This window comes from Anabrus simplex, chromosome 1 (genome assembly GCF_040414725.1).
Source record: "Anabrus simplex isolate iqAnaSimp1 chromosome 1, ASM4041472v1, whole genome shotgun sequence".
Taxonomy (NCBI): Eukaryota; Metazoa; Arthropoda; class Insecta; order Orthoptera; family Tettigoniidae; genus Anabrus; species Anabrus simplex.
The window spans coordinates 415825707-415853336 of record NC_090265.1 but is presented as its reverse complement, the minus strand read 5'-3'; the positions used below and the strand labels follow the sequence as shown (position 1 = coordinate 415853336).

The 27630-nt window shown below is 39.2% G+C and overlaps 1 protein-coding gene across 1 annotated transcript in view; it reads right to left on the bottom strand.

The window, feature by feature from the left end:
• The window catches only part of Fibp (acidic fibroblast growth factor intracellular-binding protein), a 64538-nt gene that overhangs the window by 24625 nt on the left and 12283 nt on the right, over positions 1–27630 (bottom strand). Inside the window, exons 4-5 of the mRNA XM_067143876.2 lie at positions 21106–21213; positions 11101–11328 (exon numbers count right to left, since the gene is read on the bottom strand). Coding sequence (XP_066999977.1) covers positions 11101–11328; positions 21106–21213 — 336 coding nt within the window. The remainder of the gene's footprint in view (positions 1–11100; positions 11329–21105; positions 21214–27630) is intronic.

Below are 27630 nucleotides of genomic sequence, written 5' to 3'. Positions count from 1 at the left end.
TAAACGCAGAGTTCCCTATCATCAGATCACAATCATCCTTTTGATTTGCTGGAGTATGATAATCTACATCAAGGAGAGACGAGAAGTTTTAATAACGTGTGGTTTCACAAACCTTGCCATCATATTCTTCAATAGTTCCTCCAAAACTGACTTCAATAACTGGATGTGTGACATACTTGACTGAAGAGCTAGGTATGGATTCTCAAATATATCCATAAAACTTAAAGAGAAAAAGGCAAAAAGATTTATGTAAATTTTATGAAAGGAACATGAACAGTCGTTCTTCACATGACAAAGCATGGCACTTAGTATCATCAGTAGTTTCATGTTTTTGGGGTGAAACTGATGACTGGGTTTTCCTTTTAACTGAGGAGTGTGGTTAAATGTTATGACAATGCTTCACCTTTTCAGACAAACAAGATACATCTGCATTTAGACAGTACTTCGGAATTTTGTAAGTGTTCAAAGTTCCCATCTGAGAATCCTTACTTACAATTTCGCTCCTGAATAAAGTAACCAAAGGGTGTCACTGCAGCAAAATCCTATCTAAATACCTTCTCAGTTATAACCATCGAGTAGGCACATGCTTCAGAATTTTCCTGATCTCTGTGCTGTGTAAAGTCTGAAATTCCCTGAACTTTTCTTTCCTCTTTGCACTCCTTTCCAGGTAATAAAATATATCAATGATACTTTCATCTACATTTACAGGCAAGCACACTGCATCCTTCACTGCACCAAGATTAATTAGGTGACACAAGCAGCCTACGATGATTATGTTCCTATTTTCCCCGCTTCAAACATCCTGCCACACCATTATTTAATTCTACCATTACTGGAGCATTATCAGCACCAAGAGCTAGGCAGTTTTTTAATGGAATGTGGAATTCCTGAAAAGTTGAGAGCAAAAGATTGGCAATGTTAGCTCCAGTAGCATCCCCTTTAGGCACAGAGAGTAGACAACTCTGGATTTCATCGAGTTCAGGCCTAAAAAGTGTTAGAACAATAGGATATATTTTCAAGTCGCTCTTATTGCAACCCCGTCAGGAAGTCGTAAAAATTTAAGAAATAAGATTTCCACTTCCAGAGGTGCATATGGCCCTGAGGTTCACTCAGCCTACAGCAAAAATGAGTACCAGGTGAATTCCTGGGGGCAAAGGCAGCCGGGCATAGAGCTAACCACTCTACCCCATCAAGTGCCAAGGTTACGGATAGTGGAAGCCTCTACCTTCCACCCATCCAAGGGCCTTCATGGCCTGTACGGAGATGACTTTGCTTTGCTTCTGCTTATTGCAACCATGATTAGCAACAGAAAATGAATTCACCTGCAAATGTGATACAATTTTCGCCTTTTCTTGCAGGCACATTTCTGTATGATAGCCGCTGTTTTCGGTCTAGCACAACAATATCATTTAGCGATTTCCGAATCAGGAAACATTTTACGAAACAAAGGCCCTGCGTGGTCGGGACAATTTACAGACAGGATATGTTCTACGATAAATAACGTAAATAAAGCCTCGGAATTCGCCACAGGATTTGCATCTTGTTTTTCACAGGAAAAGTTCAGTTTCTGGTTTCTTTCTACACACTCTCCATATGTTTTTTTCTTTTTTCATTTGCACGTTTCAGTATATCGCACTTCCTGCCATGAGCAACTGAAAAATCACATCTTTGTATAGAACAGAATGTGTACGTTGGTCCCTTCCTGGATTCACTGAAACACGGAAACTCTTCCCTACAAGTGCTTTTAAAGTCTGCATCATATTTCTTTTTTGACATTTTGGCCAAAACAATTATTAAGACATACAACCAAGAAGCACTACTACGTGACGTAACACGAGCACTTACGCAGGTCCTGCTCCGGGTAGACGTCTATGGTGTGCTACTTCTGAGGTTAGGTTACTCCCTTGCGACTTCCACTTCCTATTATTAAGCTATTTGAGTATTATACACCAAAGAGGAGCACATGGCTGGCTACTGTGCCCCGTACTGCCACCCAGTTGTGATTATTAGAACTACTATCGACCAGTCATACTCAGCCATATATCGATAGAACGTGGAAACGCGTGGGAGTTTAAAATAATAAGAAAATTATTGAAACTGCTCTGAAAATCGGGAAGAACAATGAAAAATCGGGAGTATCCCGCTTAAATCAGGAGAAGAAATCCAAACATAGGTAATTCATTGTCTGAGGCGAAATCAGCACTTGATTTGTCACCAAGTTTGGAATCACTATCCACGAAGACTGAGAGTTTATCACTCGACTCACCAATCATTAGCTATACGACTGTTTATTTTCACGTCCATCATTTAACTGTATTTACTTGTGTGATTGCCATTGTTGGTGTTATTTTTCAATATGCTAGATTTTAGAATTTTGGATTTTTGACACCCCCTGCAAATAATTTTACAACAAACAAAATGGATTTCTCAGTTCTTGTATTGCGTATGTGAGCTCTCCAGTGTTCGTTTTTACTCCATTTGTAAGTGTGTGGTAATAGGATTAATCAAATTTTCCAACTTTATTTTCCTGAATAAATTACTTTAATTAATAACGGAAGAAATAAATTTCATAATGATCTGACAGTCATCCTGAATTTAGACGACTATGTTTTGCACTCTGTGATTAAAGGTTTGCTTTCATATCTTTAAAAACAGAGGAGTTACATTCATTTCTTCTGAAAGCTTACATTTTCCATTAAAACAGCCTAGCACTTTTAGACTTCACCTTTATATTTTCACCTGGCACTAAAAGGCTTAATATCATCCTAGCAAGGTGGCTCTTTCCTAATATTAATCATCCTTGATACTACAAGAGCAAGAGCAGTGTCATGTTTTAGAACTAAATATCTGTAAACAATCAAAATGTTTTATGTATTTCATTATAGTTACTATACTAAATAAGCTGGTATAAAAGTACTTACTACATCATTTCTTTTCCTTGTCCTGATTTCTGGCACTCTGTGAAATTGGAATAAGGGCATATTGTTTTCTGTATTATTTTCTTTACATCCAGTAATATTTACTTGTTGGGTGCCTTGTGTCAGAAGAAATGTCAAAAGACCCAGCTAAAACCACAACAAACTTATCGTACTATCATAAAATTCCTCTCATGCCAATCAATCCTGGATTGTTTAGCTCAATGGCTAAATTTTTAGCATACTGACATCTGGTCTTAGGGGTCCTGAGTTCAATTCCTGGCCAGGTCAGGAATTTAACCTTCATTGGTTAATTCCAATGCCTTGGAGACTGGGTGTGTGTGTCGTCTTTGGCATTGGAATCAATCTGCTCTTTAGTTTTTCGAAAGTATTTCATTAAGTTTTGTTTTGCTCATGATAAGCATACAACAAGATTCACCATTTAACACTTAGTGCCAGCTGAAAATGTAAAAGTGAAGTCTAAAAGTGCCAGGTTGTTTTAATGTAAAATGTAGGCTTCCAGAAAGAAATGTAATTCCTCTCTTTTTAAAGATATGAAAGAGAAACTTAATCAGAGAGTGCAAAATATAGTAATCGAAATTCAGGGTAATTTTCGGATCATTATGAAATGTATTCTTCACTTTATTAATTAAATTAATTAAAATAATTAATTCAGAAAATTTTATTATTTCTATTACCACACACTTACAAATGGGGTAAAAATGAACACTAGAGGCCACACATACATAAAACACGAACCAAGAAATGTATTTTATTTGTTTTAAAAAATATCTGCAGGGGTGTCAAAAATCTTACAATTCTAAAAATCTAGCATACTGAAAAAATACACAAACACTGCACGGCATGAAGAATGACGGCCCAGTTTAGCGAGTTTCTTCGCAGTTACGTCATTAGCTTGCAGAAAGCCAATCAGCTCACTTAACGTTTTAAGCTTATGACGGCAAGGTAACTACTCAATATAAAGTTTGTAGGAAGTGAATCTTTGTTATTTTGCGGCATTAACTGTAAATCCGTGTGTTAAATCATGGAAGATGAACAGCATAAGCATAAGGTTCTGCATAACCAAACCAGAGAGCAAGTGTTTAATGTATATAAGTACTTTAAAGCGAGAATCAGATGTTGGCATGCCGATTCATGACGTTGCCAAGTCACAGGAACGAACAGCTGAAGTGTGTGGTATTAGCCTTGGAACTGTACAGAGAATAATTCAGGAAAGTAAATGTTCATAAGAGGCAAGTGGTAGTGTACTATTACAGTCACCAGGTAAACATCACAAACATGAAAAGACTGTGATGAATTTAGATGGTTTTAATCAAGACGTTCTTAGATGCAAAATAAACGACATGTATGCTACAGGTGAATTTCCAATGGCAAAGAAATTGGTGAAGGCTATGGGGGAAGACGAATCTGTGCAATTCAAGGGAAGTACTATGTCAATGCTATATAAATTAAAGGGTATGGGTTTCAGATGCATGAAGTGTAATGACTGAAGAAAGTTCCTTATGGAACGTTCTGATATTGCTGCTGCAAAGGCCGTATTCTTGAGGACAATGCATCAAATTAGGCAAAAAGGAAAGGCCCAAATTTATTACTCAGAAGAAACTTGGGTAAATCAAAACCATACCAGAAGTACTTGCTGGAAATCGAATGATAGCTTGGGGGGTCTGAAAGTTCCGACTGGTAAGGGCGGTCATTTAATAATTTGTCACGCTGGTTCCGCTGTTTCTGGATTAATTCCTCAAAGCAAATTAGTGTTTAGGTCTAAACGAGTAATAGTGACTATCACAGTGAAATGAATGCAGGGACATTTACTGAGTGATTCAAAGTCATGGGTGGACTGTGTTCAGCATGCTGAAACCATAAGTAAATAAGCAAATCACAGGTTAAGGGATTCGTGGAAGAAAGAAACACTACTTTCAAACTTGCAGACATGGAGAAATTAGTTCACGAAGCTACTGCAAGTATTACAACAAAGGCATGGAAGGACTGTGTTCGGCATGCTGAAACCATTCAAGAAAATGACTTCAAACGAGAGATTATTATAGACGTCTTGGAACCCGTAATCATGTACCTGCAAGAATCCTCATCAGATGCAGATACGAGTGATAGAGAGGAGGACACGGAATAATAAATGAGGTATGGTGGAGTTATAATCTCCAACAATGTATCGAGACATGAGAAGCCATTACAGTAGAACCTCGATTATATGTTCCCGGAAACTAAGTTTTCCCGTATTATTCGTTCAAATTACGTGGTCCCGCGAGCATCCTTATTAAATCACGTAAAAATCCCGCATTATCCGTTCCTCAAAGAAACGATTTCCCGGATCAACCGTCCAGAAATTTCATTTCCATCAATGCTAAATCCTCGATTACGTGTTTTTCAAGAAACTGTATTTTACAAAGGGACGGCTACGGCATACTTTTGGATCTTGGTGTTGACGTCCCGTCATTGCGATAATTTGAGGAAGTACTGCACTGAAAAAGCGGTCGGCGGTGAACTTGCATAAAGGATCATCTTAGCATCGCATTCAGGTAGTATTGTTTAGAGAATATTCGGAAATCATAAAGCAGAGAGTGCATTTCGACAGCTCTATTTGAAGACGGAACGAGTTTTGTCAAATGTTCGTACTTGCAGAACGTCTACATTATGTCCAGGGTTAGATGTGTTTTTTTTAAAAACTTTTTTCGAGTATATCACCGAACAGGGTTCGGCATTTCCCTTAGGCACTGTAGAGTCACTGGGCTTTCAGTCAGGAATCGAAACTGCTCCTTCGTAAGTAACACAAATTTAGTATTTCAATATTAGCATATACGATTATGTTATCGAGACCAGAACAGATGTTGCACCTTACATACCAGTTCGTAAAGCCATGGGAGGTTTTGGGATTGCCTATTACTGCTTTTGTCCTAATATAAGACTGGGAATTTCAAGTCTTTGTGTTAAAATGTTATAAAAACCATAGTCGTTTTTTTCACACATCACATTTGAAAACTTTGTATCATTTCGCACTTGTGCCGACTTGTACAGCGAGCACGCTTTCCAGCTGAGCTCAAGGTCGCGAATAATCGTAATTTCGGAAGTGTTAATGATATTTTTTCTCCTTCCAATTTGATTGTGATCACTGACGGGCAGAATTGAATATAATGCATTCGAGAACTTGAGGATTGATACATTCGAAACCATATTCTCGAGTTCAACATAACCTTTAAAAGTCGATGTAGGCCTAATTTGCACGCCACAAGATTTCCATAAAGTAGGAACAGTATACCGGTGACCAAATTACAATGGAAGTTAAAAAAAAAAAGATTTTGCCATCATGTTGGACGCTCTTGTATCTAATGTGCTTTTATTTTATTACATTAGAGAATTAAAAACTACTTGTGGTCAGTTGTTGTTTGGCTTGGCGTTACGGGTATTAAATTTTTCAAAGAGTTTGGCTGATCAAAGTTGTTGAACTGAAAGAAGTTTTCAAAGGAATTTGACGACGTTTTCAGAGGAAACTGACAAAGTTTCCCCGGTAAAATTGAATGTAAAGTTTCGAGATTTTTAAGTCGCGCACCGGTAATTTTTTTTTGCTAGGGGCTTTACGTCGCACCGACACTGATAGGTCTTATGGCGACGATAGGAAAGGCCTAGGAGTTGGAAGGAAGCGGCCGTGGCCTTAATTAAGGTACAGCCCCAGCATTTGCCTGGTGTGAAAATGGGAAACCACGGAAAACCATCTTCAGGGCTGCCGATAGTGGGATTCGAACCTACTATCTCCCGGATGCAAGCTCACAGCCGCGCGCTTCTACGCGCACGGCCAACTCGCCCGCACTGGTAATTAACGTCTGAAGCCAGCCCCGCGGTCTATCTTGCCTGCCTCTCACCTGGAGGACCCGGGTTTGATTATTGGTCAGGTCAGGCATTTTTACCTGGTAATGAGGGCTGGTTCTAGGTTCAGTCATTCTACGATTACTTTTAATTGAGGCGCTATTTAATGGTGATGTGGCAACCCCGGTCTAAAGAGCCAGCAATAACTGCTGAGAGGATTCATCACACTGAGCACGCGTAACCGCGAAATCTGGAGGCCTTCGGACCGAGGGCGGTTGCTTGGCAGGAGGAAGGCCCATTGGGGCTGTAGTCTGGTTTGGTTTCGGGGCGTTTTTAAGATTATAAGTAACTTATACATATTTCATTTTTGTGATGTTTAGCCAAATTGTTCATGGTTCATTCATTCCCGGATTTTACACTTTCCCGTGTTGTACATTATTAATTCGTGGTCCCTCCAAAAACAGAGAATCGAGGTTCCACTGTATTTGCAGAGTTTACATTGTTATTGGTTTCACATTGCTTCTTCGTTCAAATATGCATTGGTGTTAATATAAATCCATAAAAAATAGCCTATATGTTGAAAGTCTCTTGCAATGCTGAAACCATTCAAGAAGATGACTTCAAACGGGAGATTATTAGAGACGACATCTTTGAACCCTATCTAGCTCCAGCATCCATAATTGCGATGGATAATACTAGCTATCACTCAGTTATAAGGGCTAAAGCACCAAGTACAAACAGTAAGAAGGCTGATATTGTACCATGGCTATCCAGTAAGTCAATTTCACACTCCGCTTCACAGACACACGTGGAGTTGTTGCAACTGGTTAAAATGAATAAGTTGAGCGAAATATATTACAAACTTGACGCTGTCGCTCATGAGCATGGTCATAGGGTTGTGCGCTTGCCGCCGTATCATTGCCTGCACAATCCGACAGAACTCGTATGATCTCAGGTTAAGGGATTCGTGGGAGTAAGAAACACTACTTTCAAACTTGCAGACACGGAGAAATTAGTTCACGAAGCTATTGCAAGTATTACAACAAAGGCACGGAAGGACTATGTTCGGCATGCTGAAACCATTCAAGAAGATGACTTCAAACGAGAGATTATTATAGATGTCTTGAAACCCGTATTCATCAACCTGCAAGAATCTTCATCAGATGCAGATACGAGCGATGAAGAGGAGGACACGGAATAATAAATGAGGTATGGTGGAGTTACAATCTCTGACAATGTATCGAGACACGAGAATCCATTATTTACAGAGTTTACATTGTTATTGGTTTCACATCGCTTCTTCGTTCAAATATGCATAGGTGTGAATATAATTCCATAAAAAATTGCCTATATATTCGAAGTATCTTGTATACTGGAGGTTTGTAGCTGAATATCCTCAACGGCTAGAACTTCCGAAGTGATCTTAAGAGATGATTATATACAAATGAAACAAAACATAACCTAATGTAAGGATTACTGGCAGCTATTGCTTTCTCTCAACCGTGGCAAATCTGTAGTTCGTATTATCCTTCTATTTTCGTCTTTGTCTGCGCCACCCATCATTGTTTGTGCTGTTTAGTATAGTAAGCACATAAGTAAAGACAATTAAATGACATCGGTGAAAATAAACAGCCGTATAGCTAACGACTGACGAGTCAAGTGCACTCGGACTTAGTCGACAGTGATTCTGGTCTTTTATGTGATGAACCAAGCGCCGATTCTGCCTCAAACAACGAATACCTGTGTGGAATGTGACAGTACATAACCAAGCAAGTGATATTGATAGTGATTATGTTGATACTGATAGTTACTGAGAAAAAAGGAATGCTGACCAGGACAATCCTCCACAGGCTCTACAAAACTTCCTGGAATCATTAGTTCTTCAATTTCCTCCTCTCTTTAACAAAACTTCCTACATTTCAGTGCCATGCTTTTAAGAGTTGCATGTAAACAAGTCAAGGAATTTTAAACATTGCTCGAGTTTATTGAGACAGAAAACAAAAATATGCAGCCAGAACAGGGTAGCTCGAACTCTCTTTAATGGTCATGCCAAGATCAGGCGCCATTTTCGGTCTAGAAGCCTCTCGAGGAATAAAGAAACAAAGCGTCTCTCAGAGCGATGCTAGCAAGTTTTGCTCATTTTTTGAGGATCGCTCACAGTGGCTCTAGCACTTAGAGGGATAACAATTTAATGAATTAGAAATTGCTTATTTAGATGGAGAAGTAACAGAATCAATTAACAGTTCTATCGAAGAGAAATACAGTTAGCTCTATCATCCAGGTGTGGATTAACTGGTTTGCAGATTAACCGCAGAATTTTAATCATAATGTATGATTTTCATATTCCATGTTGATGATTTCCTAATTTCAATGAAGGTCCCCTAAAGTAAGTTCCACCTAATCAAAACTATATCAGTTGTATTAAATAGCCTAGTCCCAAAATAATAAAAACTTTTTTTCTCGTAATGTATTGTAAAATTGATCCTGTCAATATGGATATGAAGTCGATATCATGCAAGATGTTTTGTACACATGTGAACTAACCTTAGACTCCATTAATTCTACCCTCCCCCATAAACAAAGTGGCATTATGCTGGGTATATTTCAGTCACCTTATATCTGGTCTGTTGTAGAATTTAGTGTGCACAGAGTGAGCAAAATATCACGATTAAAGCATAAAAAGGAAAGTTCATAGGATTGAAGAGAAAATGAAAACTGAGAAATTATAAAGAGCTACAACTATTAAACAACTAGCACTACAATATGTACCAAGGGAGCAAAAAACATGTGATAAAGATGTAATTTCCAGTATGAAAAGCAATTACAAGTCAAATTTGCTGCAAAAATTCCAAGAAAGGAAAGTATTTGACTGGTTTTGTAAGCAGTTAATGATTTTGATGTCATTTATTACATTGTAGCAGCATGGGAATCTGTAAAACTGATATCACTGCAAAGATCATGGAGGAAATTAATTTGATCATGATGTCTTCCATAGATTCACAGAAGATGATGTAATGGCAGCCAAGCTGGCTGAAAGTGTAAACAAATACCTGGTGGTGAACAAGTGGATATGGACAATGGCTTGATTGTGATTTGTGAGAACAAGACTTTGAGATGTTGAGCGATGGTGACAATGTGCAGTGGCTTATAGAGAGGGGAGTGACAGCGGCAGCATTAGTGAAGGAGAGGATGAAACTGTAAGGCGTAATCAAAAAGTTTCCGTTTGGGGGCGTTGCTGCAGTGGACATGCAACGTAGTGCGACTCTGATGCGGATATATAAGCATGGACATGTAAGCAAAGGGATTGGTAAGGCAGTCATGTCGTGCCGACTTGCATGCATTAAACGTGGCCACGTGAACTATGGCGACGTTATTACCAAAGCGTCCAAGCAGAACCAACTACTGTTATTCTGTTCTTGGTTGCCAAAAGACAAACACCGGTGGACGTCCAATGGAGAATGAAGACTGTGTATGGGACAGCATGTCTGTCGAAAACCACCATTGTGGAATGGTGCACCAAGTTATATGCGGGTCGTGTTTCGACACAAGACTCAGAGCTGGTCACGCAAAAGTTACACCAACTCAAGTGGGAGACACTCAAGCAAACACCCCATAGTCCTGATCTCTCCCCATGCGATTATCACGCCTTCGGTCTCCTCAAAAAGGCCTTGAAGAATCAACGCTTATTCGGAAGAGTATGTGCAGCAGGCGGTTACGGACTTCTTCACACAACAGAACACTGTGTTTTATCACACGGGGATCTTCAACTTGGTGTGTCGGTAGGATGAGTGCCTCCATGCTAGCGGTAATTTTGCCTGACTAGCATCCTGATTCAGAACTGTACGGCCATCAAACTGAAACTTTTTGATCGCCCCTTATATGAAGAAAAAGGTTTCATATGGAACAGCCCTTAACTATCTTGACGGTTTGTTGGATTATTTAGAAAAGGAAGAAGACAGTTTATTAAGTGTTAAATTAATGTTACACAGATTCTCTTTATACATTCAATATTCAGAGAACTCTGTTAAAAAAAATTAAAATGTCTACAGACTATTTCAGCACGGTGTAAAATCTTTGATAGTGACACAATGATATTGTTAGTAGTTTTAGGTTTTGTTAATGAAACAGTTCATAACCTCTCGCAGTGAATGATTTTAGAGCTGGAGGGATTTTCATTGACGTAAGTTTTAAATAACCTAATTTTTATCATGTGAATGTCTACTTTCATATTAACCATGTTTTCATTTATCCATAGCTGTAGCGTGGCAACCACTCATTATCAAAAGTTGACATATGGAGACAATAAATTAGTCAGGTGCATACTTTTGAAGCAAGTTTTTATACTTACTGTTTATGTTCTTTCTCCTTGTCTAACAGGATTCGTAACTCTCGAAGGTCCAGAAGAAATTCTCGATCAAGTTCTGTCTCGCTGTATTCAGGAGATGATTCACCGTAAGTCCAATGGAGCATAATAGACTGTGTACAGTGGTGGAAGTCACGAAATGACAGATACTGCAACTTTCGTTTACTTGTCTCAAACCGCATACAGGCGATGAAGACGACTGCTACATATCTTCTGTACAAAACAAAAGAACCAGACATGTTTCTCAGCATTCAAATTCATCAGTTTATATGAAATATTTGCAGTCCATATAAGATACCTTTATTTCTTTGCTGTTTATTATACCTTGCACTGATACAGATAGGTCTTATGGCAATGATGAGATAGGACAAGAAGGAAGCAATCTTGAGTTTCACCAAAGTACAGCTCCAGCAATGGCCTGGCGTGAAAATGGGAAACCACGGAAAACCATCTGCAGGACTGCCGACAGCGGGATTCCCGCTCGGTAGATACAAAATTATTTAACCTGCTTGCAAGATAACGGCAAGAGGAGAGGTCTGAAGGAACTCAAAGATGATTCTGAAGTGACCATTCTTTCAGCTGATACGGGTACTGCAACTGTGGTAATCAAGTTCTGCATAAGAACAAGATCTCAGCCATGTTGTCAGATCCTGCTTACAGACTGAGCTTACGTGACCCTACCACTCCTGTGTCCACCACCACTGTGAAACTCTTAAGGCCGTCCCCAATTTCAAAAGAGGAGGCTGACTCCGGGGGCCGCACTGCCAGCAAGGCTACATGGATTACCAAAAATCCATAAAGATATTCCCCTCAGACCAATAGTTAGTGTGATAGGTTCCCCTACGTGTGCTCTGGCTAAATGTCTAAGCAAACTGCTTCAGCCACATATAGAACGTACTGAATCATACATTAGGGACACACTATAGTAAGTGAATACGTTATCAACCATAACCCTTCAATCCAATGCACTTCTGGAGTTGTTTTGATGTGGAGTACTTCTTCACTACAGTGCCAAATGACTCAGTCATTCTCTCACTGAGCATCTGTTCCCTGAGGACATTACTAAGCTATTTCACCACTGCATGACTTCGAGCTATTTCTTGTAGGATGGGTAATTTTATGAACAGGCAGATAGTATGGCTATGGGAAGTCCACTTTTGCTGGTAGTGGCTAATTTCTTAATGGAGCATTTTGAGGAAGAGGCTATTGTTTCAGCACCCATCAAATCGATGATTTGGTGGAGGTATGTTGACGATACATTTGTGGTCTGGACAGAAGGTCCTGAGAAACTTCACCTGTCTCTAAACCACCAAATCAGCAGCATCCTTCAATTGAATTCACTATGGACATGGAGTTGGACGGATGCCTTCATTTCTTGGATGTTCTAGTAAGAAAGAAACCAGACGGCTCCTTAGGGCACACTGTCTATTTCAAGCCTACCCACATAAATCGCTCTCTCCATGTAGATTCTCACCACCATCTAGCACAAAAACAGGGCATTCTCACAACACTCACCATGAGGGTGAAACAAATTTGTGAGCCATCAAATATCCAGGAGGAGATAGACGCATTCAAAATCACATTCAAGTGTAATGGTTACAATGCTGTACAGATTCATACAGCCCTGCATCCCAGAGGGATGACTAAGCAAAATTCACAGAATGAAGACGTGAAGTGAACTGCCTATCTTCCTTTCATCCACAATATCACAGACTGAGTTGCCAAGGTCCTCACCAAGCACAATACAAAATCCATGTTTGGCAACATCACAAAAACTGCTCACAGTTTAGGTAAAAACAAGGACAAATTGTCCCCAAAATTGCACCCCGCAGTGTACAAAAATTCCCCGTACTTGCAGCAAGGTATACATTGGCCAAACACGCCGGTCCATTGGTATTCGTATCAAGGAACACCAACAAAATATCAGTCTCAACCAGCCAGACAAGTCAGCAACAGCTGAGCATGCCCTATCAACAGATCATGATGACATGTTCCATGATGTCTGAGCTCTTACCCCACTAAACACTACAGGTCTAGGATTATATGGGAAGCTGTGTAAAAATCCTTACAATTTCAACAGGGACACTGACTATCAATTAAGTAATACATGGTTACCAGCCATTATGGATTTACACAAGTAGTTCTCTTCCCTGTCCTTACATTATTGTTATTTCGTTTCTGTGTTTTCCAAATCCGTACTCTCCTCATCACTAGATGGTTCACTCTACACTATGTGCTATGGGTCATGCTTTCATAACCCGTATAAACCTGTTACGGTTTATTCTTACTTCTTTTCACTCCCGTGTCTTCAACCTCATGGTAGAATGTCCTTCTATCCACCTCCCTCCTCCACCTACGTCCTTCCTCCCCCCACTCCTCCCCCGTAACTCGCACCCATTTTTCTGCTGCACACTTTTCTTTCCATCTTCTCTATTCTGTTCTTTTATCCTGTCAGTCTTTCACAGCACTTCTTTTCCTTTCTTCTATAGTAGCAGATTTGTCTGATGACCTTGCTGTTTACTTCGCATGCACATACGATGGAACAAGAAACATCATACTACTGGAGCTCAGATAGTGTCATCACCTCCCACTCGGAAGGCTAGTGCACAGTGAGCCAGCCATCTCGTGACGAACGAGAATACCATTTACTATAGATCAGTGGCAAAGCATTCTTAAATTCAAACCTTCATTATTAGGGAAGTCTTGCTCATGAACAGATGAGATTTTCTTCTGAAGATGCGGAGAAAAATTCATCATCAAAAAGTTGTTGTAGAACACCTGTTGCAAGAAATGGTGCACAACTAGTAAAGTTGAGACGGCAAACGTATCCTCAGGCGACAGCTTCTGTAGAATGGGTTGTTCAAACACCGCTGTGTGGCCACCTAAAACCCCCCATAAAATGTGCAAACTACACGTGACAGTCAAAAAGCGGCTTTCAAAGAGCGATCAATGCACTCGGTTATTCTAAATGAACAGTTAAAATGCTAATATTGAGCAGGTCACTTTCAAAATTGACTCTGCAGATCAGTTGTATTGTGGGATTTATTTTGATAGAAGAAATTCATAAGCAACGATTTCTTGAAAAGAGACATTCATGGACTCCTCCCACATTATCAAAGGGTCTTTCAACAGGACAGTTTCATATCATGTTCGGTGAACATAGGATGTATCCAGGTAAGTTCTTTCAGTTTTATAGAAAGCCTGTTTCTTCATTCGATGAACTACTTTCAGAGGTGCCAACCTTTGAAGTGGGTTATCAGTAATCCCATTTTTATCTCATGCACCCCCCCCTTCAAAACGTTTACGAGTCAAAGACAAAGCAGTTCATTTGCCCTTTCCTACAGCAATCTATTCTAAAGTATATCATATTACACAATAAAATTTGCCCATTACCTATTAGTTCTGCGATAAAAAATTCTTTGGAGCTTGTTTTGCACCCAGCAGCTGCTTTTCCGTGTAGCTTTTCTTGAAATATACTTCCCCCTGAGATGACATTTTCGTCTTCAAAACCATAAATGATTCCAGTGTAGATGTATTTAATGTAGGCCTGAATCCTGTCTGATTTTTCCTAACAACACTGAAAACTCTTTCTGTGGGAGAGTTACTGTGAGGTACACTTAGTATTGCAAATACAGTACAACATTACTTAAGATTTTATATGTAATTTGTCCATTTTCATTTTTAAGTTCTGCAATGTTGCCCCAGTTCACATCAATGTTAGGTCCATGTACAATATATTCAGGAGAAGTATCACACTGGTAAAATGCAAATTCCTCTTCAAGTTTGTCAAGCTCACTTTCCTTGACCAAACTTGGGAATCTTCAAACAAAATATTCAAGAGATGAACAGGAAACCTTGATTCTGAGAGAGATGTCTACAACTTTGGCATGATGAGAAGAAATTCACCATTAAGGGTAAATTTCCTGATAATGTAACTGCAAGCTGCCATATAAAACTCTCTTATTATAAAAATCTCTTCATCACAGCCATTATCTTTCAAGTATGCCCTGGCTTTTGCTTCAATTACTAAGTCCTCATTGGCTTTCTGGTGTCTCCTCCTCTTGAATTCAGCACTCAAAAGAGAGATTCTGACTGAATAGAACATGGCTGACAATAGGTCAGTTAAAAGACCAGTAAGTTTCCTCCTAAGAAGATGTATGGCTGGAGCATCTTGTTGCAGAAATAAATTCACTGAGTTAAAGACAGGAAGTGTACTCTGAAGAAAGTAGCAAAACAGTTTTGTGTTTGGGTCTTGTATGATAGATTTTGCAGTTTCAAACTGCTTGGTGATCTCATTTTTATGGTGGGTCTCATTACAAAACATGAATGTCAAAGCTTCCCACTGCTCAAGAACTCTATTAATACACTGAAGAAGCGAGAGCCAATGGGTACTGACATATTTAAAAATTTTGTGACCCTCTGTGCCACAAACAGCCTGATAAACTTTCAACGTGTTTTGCCTTTTAGAACTCCTATCAAGATAAGTGAACCATATAGTTCTCCACATTGACTGGTAATTGGGCAGCTGCTTTTTGTACACAGATGTGTATGAGATGGCATGAACAACCCAGGACATAAACAAAAGAATGCCTGTCCTTCACTAATTTGGCAACACCTTTATTTGCCCCTATCATTGTGTATGAATTGTCAGTTGAAAAAGAAATGCAATTTTCCCATGGAATGGCTGAAGAAGACAATTCATTATTAATAACAGAGAAAATTCCCTCACCTGTATTGTCGGTACTCTCTAACAATGACAACAGAAGAATTGATATTCGGCCTCTCTGAGCATTAAAGAGACAACTATAGGATAAAGTTTAACTGCATTTGAATGCGTACTACCATCAGTAGCCAAAGAAAAAGGAGTTATTTGCAAAAGTTAATTTATTTCCTTTTTTGCCTCAGATGCCGTGTATTGAACTAAAGCAGAGGTTTTAGTTCTCACACAACCATATTTCTGAGATATTTTAGAGTCGGGAAACATGATCTAAATAAATTTCCAGCGTGGTCTGAAACTGATAACGGAATATTATGCTCCAAAAGAAATGATGCGAAGAGCAATTCGGCATTTGTCACTGCAGTTTCATTACTTTTTACAAAGAACAATGAAACAGACTGGTTTTGTAATTTTGATTCACTGTATGTGTGATGTTTCTTTGATTCTATGTCTCTTCTGCAATCATCTCGTCCACAGTGAGCTACAGAGAAATCACATGAACACACTGCAGCACATGAACACACTGCAGAACATGTGGTTTTCACTAACACGTGAAGCAAGTATAGTTCAGTTCTTATGAGTTTCGACTTGACATTTGAGCGCCGCGTTTTGGCGGACGCTAAGTGAATTAATAAACAGCCAATCCTAGGCAGTGATCGCTCCGATTGAACGCGTTAGACTCTAGTTCCGGTTACCAGTGTTGTCGATCTGTTGTTTCCTGAATCCACGTGATCTCGGCTGTGTGTGCTCAATTCTTTCTGCAGTCTTTGTCACTTTACTCGGTCAGTCTTGACAAAGCACCAACATTGGCAGCTAGAAATATTGATTTGATTGAGCTGTTGAAAGAGCACAATATTTCGGTTCGCTATAACATAAAGAAGGGGGGGACTCGTGCACCTTGTGAAACAAAAAGCCCTAGCACCCAGTTTATGTGGTGGATGAAATAGCCAGGAGAGTGATGCTTGTTGTTTTAAGGGGCCTAACATCGAAGGTCATCGGCCCCCAGGAGAGTGAAACCTCAACAGACGATGACAATGCCAACAGTGACTCAGAAATAAGTGGTGTATTCCCTTTGTAGGACTTATTTTTTCCTTCCTTAAGAGAAACTGAATCTATCAACAACGCAAGCTCTCCTAGATGACGAGTAGAAATTTCATTTCATTTTCTCGCATTTCATCTATTCCAGCATTGACATATTTTTATCCCATAGCCTTATCCTCATAGTGAAAGAATTATTGTTGTCAAGATAGACACCAAACCAATGCCCATCACAATAGCGCAGGTCTATATGCCTACTAGTTCAGTGGATGACGAGGAAATCGAAAGAATATATGAAGATATAGAAGATTTAATACAATATGTAAAAGGCGACGAGAATCTAATTGTGATGGGAGACTGCAATGCAGTGATAGGCCAAGGAGGAGAAGGTAATACAGTAGGAGAATTCGAATTGAGACAAAGGAACGAAAGAAGAACTTGGCTGGTTGAATTCTGCACTGATCATAATTTAGTCCTTGCCAATACTTGGTTCAAACACCACAAACAACGGTTGTATACATGGACGAGACCTGGAGACACAGGAAGGTATCAAATAGACTTCATTATGATTAGGCAGAGATTCAGAAACCAGGTGTTGGATTGCAAAGCTTTCCCAGGAGCAGACGTTGACTCTGACCACAATTTGTTGGTCATGAAATGCCATCTGAAGTTGAAGAAATTGCAAAAAGGAAAGAATGCAAAAAGATGGGATCTAGACAAGTTGAGTGTAAGGGATTGTTTCAAGGAACATGTGGCACAAGGGCTAAATGAAAAGGCTGAAGGAAACACAATAGAGGAAGAGTGGATAGTCATGAAAAATGAAGTCAGTAGGGCTGCTGAAGAGATGTTAGGAAGGAAGAAAAGATCAACTAAGAATCAGTGGATAACTCAGGAGATACTAGACTTGATTGATGAAAGACAAAAATACAAGAATGCTAGAAATGAAGAGGGCAGAAAAGAATACAGGCAATTAAAGAATCAAGTGGATAGAAAGTGCAAGGTAGCTACGGAAGAATGGCTGAAGGAGAAGTGCAAGGATGTCGAAGGTTGTATTGTCCTGGGAAAGGTAGATGCTGCATACAGGAAAATCAAGGAAACCTTTGGAGAAAGGAAATCTAGGTGTATGAATATTAAGAGCTCAGATGGAAAGCCACTTCTAGGGAAAGACAACAAAGCAGAAAGATGGCAAGAACATATCCAACAGTTGTATCAAGGTAAAGATGTAAGATAATTTGGTTCTGGAACATGAAGAGGCTGTTGATGCTGATGAAATGGGAGACCCAATTTTGAGGTCCGAGTTTGACACAGCTGTGAGAGACCGAACTAGGAACAAGGCACCTGGAATTGATGACATTCCTTCTGAATTACTGACTGCCTTAGGAGAAACCAGCATGGCAAGGTTATTCCATTTAGTGTGTAAGATGTATGAGACAGGAGAAGTCCCATCCGATTTTCGGCAGAATGTTGTTATACCTATTCCCAAGAAAGTCGGTGCTGACCGGTGTGAAAAGTACCGCACCATTAGTTTAGTATCTCATGCCTGCAAAATTTTAACACGTATTATTTACAGAAGAATGGAAAAACAAGTTGAAGCTGAGTTGGGAGAAGATCAATTTGGCTTCAGTAGAAATGTAGGAACACGTGAAGCAATCCTGACTTTACGTCTGATCTTAGAGGATCGAATTAAGAAGGACAAGCCCACGTACAAGGCATTCGTAGATCTAGAAAAGGTATTTGATAACGTCGATTGGACCAAGCTATTTACGATTCTGAAGGTGATTGGGATCAGATACCGAGAACGAAGAATTATCTACAATCTGTATAAAAATCAGTCTGTAGTGATAAGAATCAAGGGCTTTGAAAAAGAAGCAGCAATCCAGAAAGGAGTGAGGCAAGGCTGCAGTTTGTCTCCCTTTTCAATATTTACATAGAACAGGCAGTAAAGGAAATCAAAGAGGAATTTGGAAAGGGAATCACAATCCAAGGAGAGGAAATCAAAACCTTGAGATTTGCCGATGATATTGTTATTTTATCTGAGACTGCAGTTATGCATGTTGCTGCCAAGAATAATTGATTCCGGACTTATATTCGAGTATATTCATTTCTGTTCGTGTTGTGTGATGGGAATCAGTTGTTTGTTCTCGTATTAGTTTGGCACCACCGTCTGACTTCCAGTGGTGGTTGTGATTTTAAATTGAAGAGGAAGTACGAGGCGGTTAACTGTCAAGTCAAAACACATAGAAACGGATCTATAGGTATGGCCATTCCTTTGTGTAACCGTCTCGATATTTCTGTAAATTGTTGTCTTCTTAGAAGAAGATGCAATATGACAATTGCTCCATTTCATTTTACAGAACCAATCACTTCTTTTCAACTCAACAACTAGGATAATTAGAATTGAAACGAGCTAAACATACCATTCGTTCTACGCACACTACAGAGAGAGAGAGAGAGAGCCAAATGCGCGCACTGGAGAACAGCAGAGCAAGGAGTAGGGTCTACTTTACGGCCGACTTGATGCGTCATTCTAGCTAAGAGAGCAGCGTATATCTATAGTTGGGCCCACGAGATTTGAAGTCTGACGTTTAGCACCACCGGCAAGAAAAGGTTGACTAACGTTGCTCGAAAAGGGTCTGTTGCTATGGCAATGATAATAGAGATGCCATATTTAAGGAAGCTATCACCATGTGGGTTGGCTTATTCACAACTAATATTTTATTTTCCACCTTGTCGATACATTAGTTGCTTAAGGCAACCCTACTGGTTAAACGTGGTACATGTTTCGTATATTATTAACATCTTCAGCCACATAACACTGTTTAGATGAAAAATTCATATATTGACAAAGTATCAATGCTTTGAGCAAAATTGTCTTTAAAAAAAATAATTATGATATCATTCGGAGTGGTACTGTGTTATCTGTGTAAGTTGTTGCTGGTTTATGTAATTATTTACGTGTTTGTTTCCTGGATATTATTTTCGTTGTTAGTTTATCTTTTTATAAGTTAATCTGTGGCTAGTTGTACAGTTCTATTTAACATGTGCATTTGTTGAGGTTATTGTCAGTTTAGTGATTATGAAATCTCATATTTATTGGCAATGATGTGTTCTGTCTCAAATGCCGGATTTATTAGCACGAGCTTAGGAACGGGTGAAAGTTTATTGAATTGCATTAGGCCAACATAGTTGATTAAATATTCAACCTGTATGAAAGGGTGATATGCCACAGAATGAGGTAACTATGACAACACAGCGTGCTTCGTAGTTACTGCTTTCGCCGCTCGTATGTCAGACTTCAGCTCTCGTGGGCCCAACTATATGTAGCTGGCCATGATTTCACAATGCTCGTGGGAAACAAAAGGAAGTGACGAATAAATAACTGCCAAATATGTTCTTTTGCCAACTTACAAACATTGAAACGAGGAGGGTTGACCAGTAATGCTCTAAGAGATTGAACATTTTTTACTTCTTTCCTTTTTTTCGTAGAAATTAATTTTTATCATGACAATGCTGCTTTTCCGTACTAATTTCCCCTCCGACTGTAATGCTGTAATCGCAAAGTGAAATCTGCAATCGTTACGGACAATCCGTAATAGTTGGCACCTCTGTACTTTATATCTAAGCATCTACGAAACAGCCAGTAAATACACACACAAGAGATCTGTTAAAAAAGTAACCGACCTTTGAAAATACAGTGCAAATTCAGTCTTAGCTCTTCCAGTAAGTGGCAGTGTACAATGCTAACCTCACTCATGCAGGCATTCATAATGCTGAAAGAATCAATTTTCCGGTCAGATCACCCACCTAAGAATGTTCCCGAAAAACAAGAGAAGATACATCCAATTTTTGTATCCTTGCAGCAACCTGTGTTCATCAACATGTTTGACAATCAACAGGACAGCTATGAACAATGAGCGAGACGCAAGGGTGAACATTTTAACATATGCTGCACCAACAAAGATACGTGTTGCCGTTGTCATCTTGCAGGTTATAATGACATATCTTGATGTTCAGAGCACGTTTGCTTTGCCGCATACTGTATTTTCAAATGTTAGTTATTTGTTGAACATACCTCATATAATTTAATGCAATAACAGAAGTAACACATCAGAAAATACATATACACACTACAAAAAATACTCCAATAAAATTTATATATGGGAAGTGACAAAAATGCAATACTACAATTCCACATAAGAAGGAAGTTCATCCATCAAACTGGACTTATATTTTACCTTGCAAGTTCATCAGGAAGCAAGAAATTTGTTTTTATGTTCTGAAGGATAGAGCCAGGTAAGTCTTCCACAACTTTGAACACCCTCTTTACATTGTCGAACTGGCGTCTAAAAACAAACAAAAAAACTGAAATGTAAAACATACGTGCAAGTACTAGTTCTGATTACACAAAGGAAATATATTTCATGATGGATGAAACCATGAAATACATAGGTGCATATCAAACAAATGAAGATGAACATTAGAATACTGTTATCTGTGTGATATTAAAATTAATTTCTATGGAGCAGATATGGAAGTTGACAAGAAAGTTAAAAAACAAAACTGAGTGTGGCCAAGATGAGAATGTTAAGGTTTGCCAGTGGATGCATAAGAATGAATAAAGTGAGAAATGAAATGTATGAGAAAATCTCAAGAAAAAGTAAAAGACGCTGGGATCAGGTTGTATGGGCAGGTTAAATGTCAAAAATTAAGAATAAGTTAGAAGCAAGAGATAAGTTCCCCCTGTGGGTGAGGGCAATAGAATAACACCCACAGTATCCCCTGCCTATCATACGAGGCAACTAAAAGGGGCCCTAGGGGCTCCCAACTTAGGAGCGTGGGTTGGCCACCACAGGACCTTGAGCTGAGTCCTGGCATTGCTTCCACTTATTTGTGCCAGGCTCCTCACTTTCATCTATTCTATTCGAACTCTGTTGGTCAACTGTTGAGCTTTTCTGACCCGACGGTATTAGAGCACTCGAGACCTATGGAGGCTTTATTTCATGCCCTTCGCTGCCCTTACCTTTATTTTTCAAAGTGTCGGCTTCCTTCCATTTTTCCTCTCTGATCAGTGTTTTATACAGGATGGTTGCCTAGTTGTACATCCTCTTGAAACAATAATCACCACCACCAAGCCACCAGGGAAAAGGAACAGGATGACCAAGAAGACTGTGAATAGATTGTATAAGATAGTGTATGAAGAAAAGAGGCCTCAGAGAGATGACAGTGGACCATAAAACGAAAAGGAGAGTGATCTGCAGCAGCGACTCCACGTAAGTGGGAATAATGAACTGAAGAAGATAAGAAGGCAAAAAAGAAAATTAATTTGGTAAAAAAGAACAACAAAATTTAAGAAATCTGTTTCCTAAATTAATATTGAGGATAGAATTTATTACAGAAATGAACAAATAAAGCTATTAGATATTTTAAAATAGCAGCCCGCCAGGTGGAAATTGATCATTAAGGCGTGAATTTTACTGTATATGGTTTGACACCGTAGTTAGCCAGTTTGAGTCCTCTTGGTTAAAAAAAAAAACACCATCAGAATGGTGGCTGGAATACAATTTCATCACTAGTGCATACCCATAAAAGCTAAAGCCACAACAACTTCAGCTAAAATATCAACGTCCCTATCAGGCTTATTATGGATCAGTAAAAAAATTTAATTTACATACATAAAGAAACAGGAATATCAACAAAATATTATATGCGTCCATTTAAACCTACACAACTTTTGGCAATGCCTTCAATGGACATCCTACACTAATGACAATAAAATATGTAACCTAGCCAACAAACCAGAAAACAATAACTGTGACAAACTCGCTAATTTTCTCCCCATATTAATTAAAAGTTCAAACACTACCTTTCCAAACAAGAAGGGCTCAAGTTCAATTGCCATGAATGTCACACCAAAAACAACATAAAACAACTAATCACTGACGTAGAGATTGCTTACAACAACATACCCATACAATAAAAAGAAATAATAAAAAACGTAGCCACCAACGAAGCCCTACAAATAGTCACACAAGAAAATTCCACCAAACAAACTGAATTGTGCAAGCCTCCAAATTTTCTGTGTTCCTGCTCAATTTAGTGTAATTTTAGGTTCACCCGCAGAATTTAGGAGAGTTAGCTTTCTCTATGCAAGCAAGAAGTAGTTCTTCGTGTCTTAGTTTTTCACCAGCCTCGATGCAATTTTCAATTTCGAACTTGCAGCGTCTTATATCTATGGTTTTGCTTTGCAGGATGTCAACCAATACAATCGTATGCTTAAAAAAAAAAAAATTAAAGCAGCAGCAGAAAGAAATACAACATAAGAATGGGAAGGGCTGGGATTGGGAAAGTAGCCGCCGTGGCCTTCAGGTACAGCCCCAGTATTTGCCTTGTGTGAAAATAGCAAAACCACGGAAAACCATCTTCAGGGCTGCCGACGGTGGGATTCGAAACCACCATCTCCCAAATGCAAGCTCAGAGCTATGCAACACTTAATAGCATGGCCAACTCACTCGGTTCAAAAACAAAAAAAGTTAGTGCGTTTCTTCACAATATGCCTGATGTCCATCTACTGTTTCTCCCACAAGGAGAAGGCTGACTTATTTCTTTCCTTTACCAAACGATAGGGCTTGGTTATGTGAGGTAAATGAGGCAATAAAATGAAAATGGCCGATTTTGACTTAGTTCCTTACTCGACTGCACGATTCAATTGTAGGTTAGGTAGTGGACACGTTGTGAGCAAGACTGTATTAAATTGCATAGCTCTTAACGTTACCATAGAAATGCGATGGAGAAATCACCAAACTTCTTTTCTCGTAGGAAGACTGGATTAGGGAATTTTCATTGTAATGGTAATCCCGCTTGCCTACCATCAGTCACAATCAGGTTGGAGAATTTCATTATAATGGCAGACACTCTCTCTCCACCTGCCTGTTTACATCCTCAGAATGGCTGTCTTAGTGGTTTTCCCAACTGAAATGAACATAGGTCATTACAATGACGTCAGTAGGAATGGCGCAAGTAAAAGCAATCCTTTCATATAAAATACTCGATCAACTGGACTATGGCAGGGAGATGGGCTCTCACCACTATTATTTAACTGTGCTCTAGAAATGGTAATGAGGGAATGGTTTAGAAAATGTCCCCCCAAAATAAAGATTGGCCGAAAAATCAAAACAAATTGCCTGGGTTTTGCTGACGATTTAGCATTACTAGCAGTGGACATAAAAGAAGCAAAAACCCAGATATCAGAACTTCAAAACATTGCAAATAAAATTGGCCTCAAAATATCATTTGAAAAAACAGAAATTATGCCCCAAAAACCAACACAGCTAAAAGAAGTCACCATAAATGGTAATAAAATCAAAATAGTAACTCAGTTTAAATATCTTGGAGAAGTAATAACACATAACTTAAATGAAAAAATCTCAATCCAAGTAAGAACAAATAGATTAGCTAAAGCACAAAAATTAACATAGGATATCTACAAAAAGAAATGTCTATCAATAAATACAAAAATAAAACACTACAACACAGTTATAAAACCGGAAGCTACATATGCAGCAGAAACACTCTTTTACCTGAATAAACAATCAAAGACTGACAGACTTCAGAAAATTGAAAGGAGGATTGGAAGAACATGTATCAACAAAAAATATCAGAAAGATGGACAGTGGCGGTTAATACCTAACAAAGTCGTGTACAAAGAGCTAGAACCCATTACAGATACTATGCGTAAGAGGAGACTGGGATTCTTTGGACATATCATGAGGATGCAGGACTCGAGACTTCTGAAACAACTAGTACAACACAATCTCGTCTCAAAAAATACCACAACAGGATGTAAATGGATCAGAGAAGTAAGAGAGGATCTGAAGGAAATAGGCCTTACAACAGAAGACACCAAAAATAAGATAAAATTGAATACAAAACTCAAGAATACAAACCTCCACTTTACCCTTACACAAAACAAACCAACAACACGCACATTTTCAACTGAGGAAAGGGCACGAAGATCGGAGCGTCTGAAGAAGTACTGGGAGGACCGCAAAGCCCGAACAATCCCTTCAAAGAGACCTGAACGACGGACTGACTAAAGTGATCCTATGTGGTCATAAAAGAAGAAGAAGAAGAAGAAGAAGAAGAAAATACTCAATCAAATGAAAAACCACATATTTTCTCACTTTTAACGAACAGTACTACGCTGCCGATCTAACAGTCCAAAGTTCCAGAGCTGGAATGACCAGGCCGTAGACAGCCGTGATCCGTGAACAGCCTTTGTCTTTTGTCGGGGAGGGGGGGTGTCGAATAGTGGAGAGTCCAAGGGCAAAAATTATGTCCTTTTACTAATCTGTTTCCTAGGAAAATCTCAATTCACTACACTGATGGCAGAAAAATATATCTGACTTGGAGGCAAATTCTTCTTCCAAGCCAGAGGAGAAAAGCCCTCTCCACTGCTAATTTGGAATAAAATGAATATAGAATTTAATAAAAGTGAATAGGAAGAAGCTCTCTTTAAGAAACTGCTTTTTTCAGGGTTGAATTTTAAGTTATTTAGTGAATTGTGGTGCTATAATTTGGATATGCCTAAACTGTAATTCTAGACCAGGTCATACTACTAAGTGAGCCCCTGTCTTAGGTGTGCACACTGCTCGTTCAAAACAGCGCGTCAGAGGAGGGATCGAATAGCTAGAATACTATGATGAACCAGTGTGTTACGTACCAGCAGTATGGTATCAGAAAATGTATGAACCAGAGGAATGACATGCTAAAGACGAAAGTTTTCTAGCTCCCCTGCTAACTTCCTGCCAATATTCAGTCAGGGCGTCAGGCTGTTATACTCAGTACACAGCAATAATCCCATCTATCTGAGTTGAGCGGCAGCATAAGAGACAAAGAACATCACAACAAACAATGGTCAATGTTGTTGATCAATGTTGTGCGCTTTCGATATTGTAGGCCTTCACATTTAGTTTTCTTCCGACTCTAAAATACCACTCTTATCATAGTCGGTATGGTTAAAGTGAATAAAACATAAATGGTCGGAAATTTTATTCTCTATAACTTTCGTTATGTAGTACTTTTCGAAAGGACCAATATTACATAGGTATTTCAAAATTAAATTTTAGGTGCCTTCTCCTAAACTACAATTTCATCCAGGATGTATATAATTGTTCACAACTTAGACTGTAGTTTCTTATTCCCCAACTCTATATACATACTAATTTTCATTAAATTCTGTTTTCCCATTTTCTCATGGCTCGGCATTGATATGAACTTAGCAACAAAAATACAAATTCTTGAATATCTGTGTTATCAAAGTTGGTACAGTAACAATGTATGACATAAATGATCGGAAATTTAATTCTATATAACTTTAGTTAAGTAGTATTTATCGATAGGACCACTAATAATATAAATATTTGAGAATTAAATTTTAGGCCTTTTCCTAAACTACCATTTCACTAAGCGTGAGTAAAATTGTTTATAGCCTAGATTGTAGTGGCTCATCCCCCGACTTCACATACGGATTTTCATTCAATTCTCTTCAGCCGTTTTCTTGTGATGCGAGTACATACATACATACAGACAGACAGAAATTACGGAAAAATAAAAAGTGCACTTCCTTGTTACTATGGACATGACCGATACAGAAATACCATTCTTTTCAAATTCTGAGCAATGTACAGACAAAACTCTTATTTGATATATATAGATAGTCTACGGCCGGCCCTGTAGTGTAGGAGTAGCGTGCCTGCCTCTTACCCGGAGGCCCCGGGTTCAATTCCCGGCAGGGTCAGGGATTTTTACCTGGATCTAAGGGCTGGTTTGAGGTCCACTCAGCCTATGTGATTACAATTGAGGAATCATCTGACGGTGAGATGGCGGCCCCGGTCTAGAAAACCTAGAATAACGGTGGTGGAGGTGATTTTTGTTTTAAGAGGAAGTACAACGAGGTAATCATTCTCTCTGAACAAATTAGTGGAAAAGAAATTTAAAATATAAAACAAAATTATTTATTCAATGAAGGAATTTGGAAACACAGTACAAAATGAAACAAAAATCTATTATAGAATTAGGCCGAAAAGATTACTAACGAATCAAAAGGGAATGTACGTTCCCTGAGTAACAGTACACTTGTAATTTATATACCCTCGATAAATCCACTGTCGCACATAAAGCGGATGACGAGATCAGCAGTAGTCGCGTCATCGGCTAGTATGCGTTCGAGTGTTTCCTGCAGGCCGAGGCTCCGTCTTAGGCCAGAGAGATCGGCGCACTCTGTGAGGATGTGGGCCACGGTGAAGTCGGCACCACAAGATCACACTGGAAGGGTCTTCCCTCTTTAGGAGAAAAGAGTGCGTGGATCGTAAATGACCTATCCTCAGCCTGCACAATACTATGGCCTCTCTCCATGAAGGTCAGAAAGAGGACCGCCACACAGTAGTTGTCTTCTTAATTGCTCTCAGGTTGTTGGGAGTTCGGATATCTAGCCACTCCGATTCCCAGGACGCCAAGATGGTTCGACGTAGCTGAGAACAAATATCCTTAGCAGGTACACTGACTGGTCTTGGAGGTAAAAGTACAACTTCCTTTGCAGCTGCATCCACAAGTTCGTTTCCCGCAATCCCAACGTGGCTTGTAAGCCACGCGAAAGTGATTCTGGAGCCAGCATCCCTTAACCTGGCTAGGTCATGTATCTGCTGTACCAGTGGGTGTTGCGAGAAACAGGTTTCAATAGACTGCAAAGAGCTTAACGAATC